Genomic DNA, 14,057 nt, shown 5'->3' with positions numbered 1-14,057 from the left:
GAATACCAAGGCATATTATACTTTGTATCTTACAATGGAACCATATGCAAGAATTGTAGTCTCCGTGTTAGCACGTTGCAGGGAGCGACTGATGAAGCCGGTAGTTTGTACGCGTCGCTAAAAAGAGTGTTAATGTGGACGTTCCACAAAATATTAGTTGTCAGATGGACTTTTAAGTATTTAAACGATAGCATAGGTTGAAGAGGATCAGCATAAAGTTTGTAAGTGTAAGATAAAATTTCGCTGTGCGTAGTGAATCGTATTAATTTAGTCTTGTTAGCATTAACGCTCATCTGCCAGCCCTCGCACCACCGCGTTAAGTTTCTGCATTTTACTTCAATCATGTGTGTTAGTTACTGGTCGATATGTGACGCAGCCTGCTGCAAAAAGTGAACTTTGTCAAACTTGCGAGTCTGTACCTATGCGAATGTCGTTTTATATGCGTATATTATATCGAGTTACTGCAAATGATAGTGAGCGAAATCAGATAAATGGCAGTGTAAGATAATCAGATCTTCAATGTAAGATAATGTGCTGGCTTGCATGGGCATTAATCTGCGTCGGTTCTTAATAAGGATAGAGAAGATCCTTTGTATGCGCTTCGAGTAGTTTTGTCGGTGAGGTTATTGGCAAATATGCCGCGATAACCCGACGGCCCTCAAAACGCACATGGTGATGCGCTTCTCATATTCTGACACTAGTTGCTCGCAGACTCGGTACAAATAATAGACAAGAGGTATTGTAGGGCTGCCCATGAGTACCAGATTATTTCCCACCAAACAGGTGCTTCACGACTAATATCCACTCCAAGGTGCCGCAATTACTTTCGCGAACTTGCAACCGACACCGTGCTGATGCATGACAAATCTGCGCGACATGTCTGTTTAGCCTAAATAGCATCTCTCAGATCAGCAGGTCAATGCGCATACACAAACTTCCAGAGCTGCACTAAACGCCGTCAGCATCTACAAAAGCGGATTAGGTGTGGTTCATCCGAAACGTTCTAGTCATGCACGTCGTTGCGTGCGCAGCAGTCGCCAGCCCTTCTTAGTGGCGTTCGCATCAGGGTGGTTCGGATTAAAGTATTAAATTATGTGGTTTTAACATGCCGAAACCACGATATGATTACGAGGCACGCCGCAGTGGAGGACCTCGGATTAATTTTGACTACCTTGAGTTCTTTAACTGGCACATAAATGTAGCTACAGGGGTGCTTTTCCATTCCGCCCCATCTAAATACGGCCGCTTTGGCCGGGATTTGATCCCGCGACCGTGTGCTTAGCAGTGCAACGCCATATCCCCTTAGCAACCACGCCAGGGCACTAAAGTATTCTCTGTCAGGCTCTGAGCTCTGAAAACAGTATAACTTAAGCTGCATGTTAATTTTGTCCGATCAATGTCGCTAGCATACAGGCGATCTTGCCTATACCAGACAGCTTGGATAAGGAGTGAATATGCGGCATTGCGTCGTTAGGAAAGGAACATTTTCCAAAATGTGTATCGGGAGGGAAAAAAACCAGTTTTATTCCCTCTTTTCAAGAAACTGATAATGTTGAGAAAAATTGAAACTCCAGTAAAAAAATAGCGCACATTTATGTTTTCAGCACTATATAACAATCATCTTTTAAATACGCGTTAATTACGCAGAGAACGCGAAGACATTAGAATGAGCAGCTTGTAATTTTCTTCCAAAGACTTGTAATCTGAAAACTGAAAAAAAAGTTCCCTTGGTGTCCGAGTCACTCTCGCTGGACACATCCCCAATATAATCTGTCGCGGTTGTTTCCATATTCAAATTTGACCGTACGTAGACAACTTGTCGAACGCGTTTATCTTTGAGCCCGTAGCGAAGCTTGTTATAAACATCTGTTTCTTTATGAGTTTTCATTTTCTTTTTTTTTTCTTTTACCTCGCAGAAATATCATGCACCAAGTTCTACTTACCGAACGGTCCTAGCCCGCTTTTAAAGTTTGACTGCGAAAATCCGTCGTCAAAGCACTCGCAAGTGTGTACCTGCTTGGAAGGTGAGTTACTTGATAATGCCTCTGAAATCGCACTCACTAGAGTTAAGAATATAGCAGCGCCCTATCACTGAAGCGCACACCCTTTTAGTTAGCTTAAACGTGACGAAATAACGTACAGCGAGCGTTTATTCGTTGAACTTATTGTTAAGAACATGCCTATATGCACCTGATGACTTTATGCATAATTTAAGTGGAAGCTTTACGTCAGGAGTTCCTGTCTAAACACATGGTAAAATATGACATTCATTGCACCGGATTTGGTGATGTTTGTTGCATTTCAAAGAAACAAAAAAACTTAAAATCTGTCGACGGCACAAGGCAGTTTTTCTTATTTAGGTAGCAAATATTTTCACACAAATTGTTGACAATCGCTGGGACGAAAAAAAAAAACGTAACGCAATGTTGACGATTCTGCACCTCAGTAACAAATGATGATATCACAATTAAGTAAACTGCACAATTTATGACATGAAAGAGGAGAAAATTATGTATTGTACATTGCTCTAAAATAGGCAAATAATTTGTGAGCAAGACAAACTTTTGTAAACACTGTAACAACTTCACGTAAGTTGTAAATTTGTACAATGTGTTTGTCTGCTTAAAATGTTCTTATAAATGCATTTTACGAAATGGCAATATCAGCTTTTGATATGGGCTGATGGATTTATTAACTTTATGCGTGACTTGGCTTTTGTTCCCAATCTTAAACAATTTTTACTTACAAATCAACGCCCTCAATAGATATATTGCTGCCTACAGTCGGTATAATTCAGCTCTCTCAAGTGCTACACATTTCGTTCAAATCGGTTGAGCAGTTGCTTAATGAGAGAATTACTGCGTTTAACTTGTGTATGAGTAGCGAAATCAGAGTTATAATCGTGCTAAAGCTTCCTCTAAGGGTGGTAACGGCACACAAGTTTTTTTTTTCCGGATATTCTAACTATAAATCATCAGGATGACACCAGTTTTCAAAAAAATTATTTCCAAAGTGTGCGACGAAATACATTGGCGTTCTAGTCATTCTTGTGCATCAATGCAAAAAAAAAAGAAACAGCGCTTTGTTAAAAAAAAATTAATGTGATAACAGCGTATTTTTACCCCAAGTTTGATAGCCCATATCTCCGAACCGGTGCCATACACAGGAATCGCTCGAAGTTGATATGCCTTGCAAACTGACAGGCAACAGTTCATAAATTGCAATACGTGCGGCAGCTTAATTAATTGTATATATATATATATATATACAATATATATATATATATATATATATATATATTGTATATATATATGTATATATATATATATATATATACAATATATATATATATATATATATATATATATATATATATATATATATATATATATATATATATATATATATATATATATATATATATATATATATATTGAATTAGTCGAATATTGCTAATTAGACGATTCCGTATTTCAATTTACTAGTTATCCCCCTCCTAGAGCAATCCAGTTCAAGGATTAAAGTTCTATTATCTGCTACAGGGAAGTTTTAAAAATAATCTAGTCGAAAAACACAGCTGACACTGGATCCAATGCACCTTCTCGGAATGTGCATACTGCGAAGCTTTGTTTAAATGCATAAAGAGTGATGAAGCAGATGTTAGTTTCTGTGTTATTGCAATGCCAGTGTGAGATCATGCCGCCTGCTCTCGCCCAAACCACGTCATCCATGTTACAAGCTGGCCAAACGCAGCCAGCTTGTAACATCTGCTTGGATTCACGCGAATGTGCTGTCGCGCACCCGTGCTCAGCCATGCATTGTCACACATGCGGCGATCATTTAAAGCGCTGGTTTTGGCGTTGGCATGATAGAAGTATATCTGCCATTGTGGCACAATGTTGAGAGCATCGAGCTGCTGCGCTGGGGAATCGAATTTTATCCTAGCATGTGGTAGGATAAATCCTAGGATTTTATCCTAGTAGGTGGCTGCCCTCCTAAGGACGTCAAGGATATGTTCACGAAAGATGAAGAGGACGCTGTCATGACCATGAAGGACTGCCGAGAGGGCTTAAGATACCACGCCTGCGATGCGGTTGATTTTGGTAATCTTTTCATATCCACGTAATTTGTTTATTGTGGCTCTTCTTTACACTAATAGGAGGCTTTACTAAGAACCAGTGCAATATTACGAGGAGGTATTATATCGATGACTCACTGATCACGCTGAAGGGCATATAACATTGTTGGCTAATCATTGAATGGACGCATATTACACTGAATTATAATACTTACCATTAGAACTATTCAATTTGAAGCACATGTTGTGATTTCCCAATTGACACTCGTACGCGTGCAAAGTGCCTACCTAAGCAGAGACAAAGTAACTTATATCTAGAATGCAAGGCAGCCCCATACATTTGTCTCTGCTTGCACTGTACTTGTGAAAACTTACATGCTTCATAAAAGCTGAGCACGTGTTTAGGGCTTGCTCTGTACATATTTATTTATTTATTTATTTATTTATTTATTTATTTATTTATTTATTTATTTATTTATTTATTTATTTATTTATGCGGACTGTGCCAGTCACGTCGGTTCATTTCCGTGTCCTTGTTTCTGTCCCACATCTTCAAAAGAGAATACCCTTGTGGTCTTTCAAAACAGTTATCTAAGCCAGTAGGGATGATCTGTGACAACGATGTGTCTGACCTGTCCATTGAGCGCTGTTCATGCCCTTTTACACGGTGCCCCTTTTCCTCTTTTTTTATCTTTTCTTGTCCTTTGTGCTGGGGAGCAAACTGAACCCATCTCTGGTCATCCTCCCTGCCTTTCCTTCCATTTCACTCCTTCTAAGAATTCAAGTCTTCTCTGAAGGAGCAGGGGTCCCTAGCACGAAACTATTTTCCCGTAGGTGAATTTTCCCACTGCTCGCAAATAGCACCGCAAGTTGTTGAGCAGCAGAGTAGGGATACCTTACTTTGTGAGAAAACTTTCGCATTGGTTGGTCGTAAACATTATTGAAAAGGGGAAGGGGAAAGGGGGAGTTCGCTGAGGAATCGGGCTGATGTAAGGCCCTGGGCCTGCTTGGCCTTCTCCGCCCAGTCTACCAGTTCAAGCTGTCGGTCGACCTCCCCGGAACTCAGCCAGGCTGTCCAGTCAGTTTCGCTGCTGACGGGGGGGTGAGAAAACGCATTGGTTCGTAGAAAGTTACGGCACCTGTTCGTTACAGTGTGTTCCAACGGCGCTTCAAATTCATGTGCCGTGGCGTTCAACATGAGCTGCAGCTGAGTTCTTTTTTATGCGACTTAGGGCTCAGATATTAATACCGGAGTGTAATTATCGCGCTTAGGGTAACCCTTAGCCTAACAATGCAGCTTGATTGTTGCGTGCACTGTTGCGACATTGAGGTGGTCCCGTAGCGCTCGTCACCCGTTTCGTGACAGAGCGTTGCCAGCTCTCTAGTCGGTAGCGAAGACTCCGAGTCAGGCGTCGGTGAGAATAACAAAAAGAGAGAGAAAATGATAAATGAAAGGTAGGGAGGTTAACCAGGACTGAGCCCGGTTGGCTACCCTACACTGGGGAAAGGGAAAGGGGGACGGAAAGATTAAAAAAAGGAGAGAGAGAAAGTCCACTGGAGATATCAGTCGGTCACTCCGGATCACAGACGCTGACTCAATCCGGTCGCTTTCAAATATCGCAGCAGCGCTTTTGTGGCCTTTTGTAGCTGCGATATGCGAGGCCATGATCCCAAGATCTTGTTCAAGGTGAACGGCTTTCCATCTAGCTGATTGACAGCTGTGCAGAGGTCTTGCCTTTCATTTTCATAAGATGGGCAGTAGCACAGTAGGTGTTCTATGGTTTCCTCGACACCGCAGGCATTGCACTCGGCGCTATCAGCCATTCCAATCAGAAATGCATAAGCATTTGTGAATGCGACGCCCAAACGTAAGCGGCACAGCACTGTTTCCTCATTTCGCGGAAGACCTGGTAACAGCCGCAGTTGCATAGAGGGATCGAGCGAATGCAAGCGATGGTGAGTGAATTCAGGTGTGTGCCACTTCTCCAATGTCAAAGAGTGCGCTAGCTTGCCTAAGTGTTGGGTTGCGTCGGTCCGCGATAAAGGTATTGAAACAAGGGTTGCTCCCTCGTGAGCTTTTCTAGCAGCTTCGTCAGCGAGGTCGTTGCCGGAGATACCGCAATGACCAGGCAGCCACTGAAACACGACGTCGTGTCCTTTCGCGATCATGTGATGGTGCATTTCTCGTATCTCCGACACGAGTTGTAAGGGCTTTTATACACTATATACAGGTCATTATACAGGACAAGATCGGATCCGCAAGGTGGCCGAGAGCTAACAGCAAACGTGACTGTTCCCACACCGCGACGTCCGGCGAGACTCCAACGCGTAACACATCTCACTCCACTCGAGAGCGGCACTCGGATCACGGTAGTTCGGTAGATCCCTTTCTACAGGCGGCGGCGTCGGGGCTTATAAAGCCCCGAGAAGCGATTGTCACTCAAACGGCCCAATACATAGCCAGCACTCGACAGTCGTCCGAGAGGTCCAACCAGCGACCGCGCTGGCCACCCGCTTCAAATTTGGCGCGCGGGGTGACCTCCAGGGGAAAGGAAACACGGCGCCGGGCTGTCTAGCCCTTTGTTGCACGTTTGGACATGTCGCTCGCCGATGCTTCTCCACAGGACTCCACTGTCTGGCGGCGCAGCATCTTGACTTGTCAAGGAAGTGTTAGGGCGCTGTGCCTTTCGGCGCAGCCCCGGGTTTGTCCAAAGGGCGTTCGCAAGATAATCTCTGCGTCTTGTAGGTTAAGAATCCGGGCTCGTTGTACGGGCACAACAGCACTAAGTTCAATATGAGTTGGCGCCACCGTGCTGCCTGGAACCTCCTTCGACCAAGGAGATCACAGGGGCTACAAGATTGCACGGATGTGCCTACAGGCCAAACATTTGATAACTAAACATCCTTCCAATTACTCTTATATTTAGGCTAATTTTTTCAATGCCGGTGTCGACATGAGGTCCTTCAGCCACAGACACCGTGCTGCAGCTCATATTGACCGTGATTGTACGTACTGTACGGCCATAAGTATGCATACAAGGCAATTATGCCGTTTCCTCAAAGTACTGCTCACATGTATATATAATGTGTCGTGTGGCAACCACTCTGAAAATGAAACGTATACTGTCACGTCTCAACACCACAAAGGCGCTAATTGAACGTTTGCCACGTGTCAAACCACCAGGACCCTTATCCAGACGTCAACGCAGCGTGGACACTGACGGTTGAAGGGCGCTCACCCCACCATTACCTGGAAACCTGAGCAAAGGATGAAAAGGAGGGAACAACTACAACGAAATGAGAGGCGCAGTTAATTAGTCGTGTCAAATCACCACCCATCCCTCTGCACTTACCCAGCCGTCAACGCAGTGTGTAAACCAGCTGTTGCAGGATTCCACGAACGGCCCTCACCTCGGCCTTTACCTGGCAGCAGAACGTTGATGTGGGCGAGTTGGTTTTGCATACTTGAAGAAAAGAGCGCTACGAAGACGCGGACTAAAAGAAGAACATGTACGACGGACAGGCAGGACTGGCAACCAGGACTACCTGTCCGATGGACAGGACTGGCAGCCTGGGGAAAAAAAGGGGGGGGCGACATCGACGAATGAACTAGGTGTCGCCGGTTGCTTTCTTGCCACAGATTCCAAACCACTCTCTTCGGAGGCGGAGTTACTGCGAATTATTGCGAGCATAGGCATGGTATCGCAAAGGAGTCGACGATGGTGAATTGCTGTTGGACAGCCTTGAGATTCCCTAGTCGACTCGCCTAGGGAAGACGACGGTATTAAAAGCAGAGACTTTTCGAGTGTGAGGACAGAGGGTCCTAATGTGAAGCGAGACACTTAACGTGCTCCTGCATGGAGTGGGCTTCCGTACAGGAGCCGTGTAACAAAGCTAATAAACACATTTCCTTCATTTTCTACAGCCTGACGTAGTAGTCGGTGGGCTTGGTGGATGACATGGCCTGAACGCCATCCTAGCCGCAACAACGGGGGGATGAGAAATGAGATGAGGATAGACGGGGCTCCCCATTGCGTGTCCGTCTATTCGCTGGTTTCCTGTTTGCTCGCAATCTTTGTAACAATATCCTCATACGTGCACTGAGCGCTCACTCTCTCTCTCTCTCTTTCCCATTTCTATTCCCCTCCCCCTTACCTCCAGTGTAGGGTAGCAAACCGGATGCTCGTCTGGTTGACGCCCCTGCCTTTCCTCTTCTTGCTTCCTCTCTCTTTGTAACAATCAGTAATTTTTCGCAAGAGTAAATTTCTTCCTGCCAATGGCCACTGGAATCACAGTGATGCAGATGCTTGCGAAATGTTCTGCTTTCCATAACGCGACTTTCCTTCCACCCAGATGTGGCTTGGTAAAGCCCTAAGCAATACAACATCCAGGGATGGATTCTTCTACGTGCGGTTCCTTATCAGCCAAGTACTGAAGCCAGGTAAGTACGAAAAGTTGTGCACATTTTTCAACTCAAGTCCTTCCTCTTTATTTCAGCCATACAAAATCCAAACTACCCGTGCTTGATTTCTATTGCATGCACTGTTTGTTTGTAGCCCTGAAAACCTTTGTGAAGGTTTTGTAACAATGCGAACTGGATACGTATGGGTTTCCTTTGCAGCAATCACTACGATTGGATGGACGTCTCATTTTCCCTTCATTAAGGAATACATGATTGCAACAATGCAAGATTATCTTTCTTTCTTTTATATACGTCTACTTTTCTTACCATCACGTTATTACACTCCTTTTGTTCACCTTCCCCTCTACCCCAACGCTGAGTAGCAAGCCGGAAAACAGTCCCGTTCAGGTCTACCTCTCAACTTCATTTTTATAAATCCACTTCACTGGTGCGTGCTTCTTATTCCAATCTCTTGGCGTTGAGCTTATAATTGTTCGTTTGAGCGCAAGTATCGCGGTCCACAAATTCCTTTCAGTTTCTTTGATATATTCTGTGCAGCGGAGTAGCCACCAAGGAGGGGAAGGAATGCTGCACGCTGAAAATGTACCCCCCCTCCTCAAATATATATGTACCAGGATACCTGGCATAGAACAACGTACACCAGACCCCCTCCCCTGGCCGAGTGCGAGGTCTCTCTCGCCCCCAGTTGTTCGATCGAGCGAGATCACGTGCATGAGGTCTCACTCGCGTAATGATCGCATAGTGGCTGCTAATTACACAACGACAGCGAAGCAAAGCGCGTGCCACATTCATTCAAGTATTAGAAAGCATACATGTTTAACTTATGATGCAGCAATAGTGGGGGCCCTGCGGTATAATCTTGAAATTGTGCTCGCTCCCTATTTCTTTTGAGCCCGTCATGGTCAAAGGTGGTGAGCGCGAAACGGAATCCCTCTGCCTTACTTTCCGAATCTCCACACGCCCTTTCTGGAACCTTCGTGTCGGAAGCGGAGGCGCCATAGTAAAACAACCATCGAACTTCTGCAACAGATTTCAAACTTGTAAGCCTTATAACTGCTGATGAGCCCGAGTTTGATTTTGATGGATGATACCTGCTATAGCTTGACTCGAACTCTCTCAAGCGCGATCATTCCCGTTCGGATCGACAAAAGAACTGCCCAGCTATGCTTCTCTGGCCGCCGAGTGACAGAAATCATTTTTTTCCTCTATGATAATCTCAGGAAACGCAGACTCGACGTCATCTGTTTCGGACAGAGCAACAGCCATGGCTGGATTATCGTTTCATTGCAGCCTCCATTTTGACGGTACTCTAAAACCAGCCTGCCGGCAGCCTTGGCGTAGAGATGGCGTAGCGTAGGCATTGGCGTAGAGCATGTGTCGGCTCTGTCGTCGGCTCTCCTGGATCGCCGTGGAAATGTATTTCAAAGCCCATACGCCCCACGAAACTGTTCTCTGTGGAAACGTCGGTCATGTGCAAGCACCATTACAGGCATCCTGATGAATATTGAATATTATTTGAGTGGGACCCACCGCTTTAGAGGAATGGCCGTAATGATCTACAGCACGTGCTTTCAATGATTTAGACGATTTCTTGAAACGGCTGTTGGATAGTACTGCTCTCCCAGCAGGTTATGCGCTTATAAATCAGCGAGAATATTGCGGACGGAATAAACACTCTGTCGTCGGCATAACCTATACAGTCTGTGCGTTCTGTGTAGCAATCTTTTATTGGGGGCGTCGCTATAGGTACCGCAAATTAAGATTTGGCAGTGCAATAGACCATAAAGCTGCCTTTTTACTATAAGAGAGTTCTTTCGCAATAAAAGCTTGAACTCCTAACGGATTCTGGTAGATATTGAATGTCATTTTCGCGGAATGGTTACAATAATGAAGAAACACACAATTTTCCTTCTTGGTTTGGTGAACGCAGGCGGTGAGTCGGAAACCGAGCTCGTCAACAAAATACGACAGATCAAGGCTCTCGACCACTGTGACTCCTTCCGCCTAAAGAACAACGAAACGTACATCGTCATGGGCATGGACAGTAAGAAAATGGAGGAAGACAGCCCTGGAGATGAACAGTGAGTGAATTATAGTTCTCAATATGTGCGAACTTTTGGAGCAAAGTAATTATCTGCATTCTCCGGTCACTTTTAAAACGCTACACACTCGTCTTCCCATGGTCTGACTAGAACTTACACTCGCCACTTGTAGCAAACCCCTTGTTACTAACACCGTCGCCGCTTTCGACGAGTTAACTGCTGGCACGATACTTCTCGCATCTGACAGACCTCTGACGGGCCCGGCGTATCACAAACGCGCCGACTCAGCGTTGCCAACTTCTGACGGCAGTTGTCACCCAACATGAATAAAGAATTTGCGAATTTCGTCCGAATAACGCAGCATTGGAAGCGGTAACAAAATTCTGCATTAAGTTCCAACTCCTCAAACGGTGTTCTAGCTATGTTTATGTAAGCAGCGTGCTGGCAGCTACGACGGACGGACGGACGGACGGACGGACGCCAAGCTCTTGCTATTATACTGCCTAATGTCCTACCTAGGTTAAAGAAAAGCGCTATGAACTTCCGCAACCAAATTTTCTGAACCCCTATTGTGAACTTTCCTTTTGTACGTCCCCGTTTTTTGTCGCTTCCCTACTTTTCTTCCGCCAATCTTCCAATCGCCTCTAATTAATCTCTACTACGGACACGTTTACTTTTCCCCTGCTCTCGCTGCACCCAATGGCTTCACGGAGGCCAGTGGTGCCTGAATGGACCGCTGGGCAGACGTCTTCACATTCTAATAAAACATGCTCCATCATTTCCCTAGCTTACCGCAGCAAGCAGATGCTTCTTCTTCCTTCTTATATCTCACTTCATAGGTGCGTGTTCTAAGGCATCCCGATCTCGCTGCAAAAAGTCATGAGCTTCCCTTTGAGTTACGATAAATCGTTTCCTTCCTGATTTCGTTTTTTTCTCTTAAGTAGTTACTCATGGCAGGTTTCATTTCCATTGCCGCCACCCATGAGATTATTTCAGCTTCTCTGACTTTCCGCTTGACGTTTTTGTTGCTATGTTGACCACCCTAAAAACCGCATATAGGCCGCATACAAGCCGCATACTAAAAATACACACTCAGCGCCCTCTAGAGGCCCTCTAACTCACCGCGTGCGAGTGGCACATGAACCGTCTATGACGGGACAGCATCAATGAATAGCAGATTCCTTCGTTTTCTAGATTCTATAAACCTCTAGATATTACCGCCCAGGCAGTTTTTGCCTATGTCTTCCACGCATTTATGATTCCAGCATGAAATTGAAACAATGTCCCGGCCCAGGTACTGAGAGCCCAGATATAGTTTTCTCGACTGCCAGTAGCAAATCGAGACAAATTGGCAGAGCTGTGCGCGGAGTAAACGCTGCGTCGACTGCAACGAGGGGTGCAAACGCGTGAGAGTTTCCTACCTGAGCTTCAGCGGAATTTCAGGTCAGTTCGGTGCGGATCCATCGTGATGAAACGGTGCATCAATGTGCTCAACGAACCGAGTTGGTTTGCACCGCCAGAGTGCCTGTCAGGAGAACAGTCTCTTAGAGCGTACGAAGCGTACTAACCGGAGCCATTGTACCAATCACATTTTGCTTACCCATATCATTGTGACTACTTTAACTATAGCCGTAGCGCTCTAAGTTCCTGCATGCACCTATAGGCTTGCAGGGAAATCAAAACGCCATAATTTTGTTTCTCTCCCCTTCAAGCAGGTGGGTGTAGTGCTGCCCCTTTCAAGAACCAACTGCTACCGTGTTTCTCGTTCTTTGTGTGGTACTCATAAATGTTTACGAGGTTCATAACAAAAATAATAATTTATAACTATGACTTGCCCAGAGATAACCTTAATGTCTGAGTGCAGGCGCACGCATATAATAAACATTAAAACAGCACTGCAGGGGAAATATAGGTTAAAAAAACACAATAATAACAAGAATAATGGTTTCTGCCAAATTCTTGTTTTATATCCTACTAGATTTTCCCACCACAGAATATATTTCATCGGTATACCCCCATGCGAGGCTTTCATTTTTCCCGGTGCGCGCAACGAGTGCTTTCTCTCTCGCTCTCTCCCTTCGTTCCTATATACGATTTCCACACACCCCGCAGAGGATTCAAACCGAACGTGCGTCTGGTTAACCTACCTGCCTTTCCGTTGCTTCTCTCTCTCTCTCTCTCTTTCTCTTTCTTTCTTACGCTGACATGCAACATACCTTCTTCATTGATCTCAGATAGCGAAATGAGGAAACGACAGCATGCTTTTCAGTTCTAGTGTCCACGGCACAACGTCTAGTTTTGTGTGCTTAATACATTTTTATGTAGTAGACACACTCGCGGGGTTTCATGATTAACCTCTTAAAAACATCAAGTTGTCCTCTGCGGTTTAACATTTTGAGAATCACTTACGTGTAGCTTTCTTTTTGTTGCTAAGAACTTCGCAAATTCGCAGTGCAGAAAATATCAAATCTCACTTGGCTCCATACCATCTTCTCTCTGTTCAAGATACGTGTACGTGATTGACAGCGACTCCGTGGTGATCCAACTGTCGTCTGCCAAGGGGCCGAAGATAAACAACGTGAGGGGACCACGGCGCAAAGCAAATATGTGCGAATGGGGAAAGCTTGTAACCTGGTTTATCAACGAGTTCTCCAATGAGACGACCCGTTGTTTCACCTGAGCACAAGAAAAGAACGCGACGGCATATTTACGCAATAAAGGGCTGGATAACTCGTCGATTTTTTGCATGCTTCCCTCCTTACTTATTCATCGAATCTTTAAAAATACATTTGGGCATAAACAAGTACGTTGGAGTATGAGATGACCAGCAGCCTGGCTTTTTTTTTTTACTTTTTATTGATCAACATCACTAGCATCTTCATCATCATCATCAGCCTGGTTATGCCCACTGCAGGGCAAAGCCCTCTCCCATACTTCTACAACTACCCCGGTCATGTACTAATTGTGGCCATGTTTCCATCCACCATCCAAGTTTCAAGTTTGTTCATCAACGATGTTAGTTTTACCTCGAATTGCAAACAATATTGCCAATACACAGGGAGCCACAAAATTAGTTAATGTCAGGACTCGCATACACGACCAAATGAAAAAAAGAAAGGTACATCAAGCAGTGGTAGCGGTAACCGAATTGACGCTTTAAAAAGCAAGGAACGATGCAAAAAAGCAAGAAAATATAAAGCTGTTTAGTAAAAACGACAAAAGCTTTTTTCCAATAACCAAGCAATACCAGTTAACAATACCACAGATGTGAAAGCATATGGCAAGTAACATTATTACAATCACAGCAGTCAGTTGCTAGGATGAAGAGAGTCGTTGCGTAAAATAATTCCTACCATGGTTCTGGAATACATACTCGGTGGGTGATGATATAATAGAATGTGGAATAGAATTCCACAGTTCCATTACTGCAAAAGTGGTAGTGAACTTGCACCAGTTTCTGCGCACTTTAGGGAAAAGGCAGTTATCAATTTCAGATCATGTTGCTCACTTTTGT

General features: G+C 44.6%; 1 protein-coding gene across 11 annotated transcripts in view; it reads left to right on the top strand.

The window, feature by feature from the left end:
- Window positions 1–13,281, top strand: part of sei (potassium voltage-gated channel seizure) — a 343,569-nt gene extending 330,288 nt beyond the window's left edge. For 4 of the 11 annotated variants that reach the window (XM_055076850.1, XM_055076847.1, XM_055076849.1 and 1 more), the window contains 5 exons: window positions 1,917–2,024; window positions 3,981–4,103; window positions 8,432–8,519; window positions 10,432–10,582; window positions 13,049–13,281. In XM_055076850.1, coding sequence (XP_054932825.1) covers window positions 1,917–2,024; window positions 3,981–4,103; window positions 8,432–8,445 — 245 coding nt within the window. In that variant the 3' untranslated portion in view covers window positions 8,446–8,519; window positions 10,432–10,582; window positions 13,049–13,281. Of the gene's footprint in view, window positions 1–1,916; window positions 2,052–3,980; window positions 4,104–8,431; window positions 8,520–10,431; window positions 10,583–13,048 lie in introns of those variants that run through there. The other 7 variants (XM_055076846.1, XM_055076848.1, XM_055076857.2 and 4 more) reach the window with 7 other exon arrangements.
- Window positions 13,282–14,057: the final 776 nt, after the last annotated feature.

This window comes from Dermacentor andersoni, chromosome 2 (assembly GCF_023375885.2).
Source record: "Dermacentor andersoni chromosome 2, qqDerAnde1_hic_scaffold, whole genome shotgun sequence".
Taxonomy (NCBI): domain Eukaryota; kingdom Metazoa; phylum Arthropoda; class Arachnida; order Ixodida; family Ixodidae; genus Dermacentor; species Dermacentor andersoni.
This window is presented reverse-complemented; position numbering and strand designations above follow the sequence as displayed.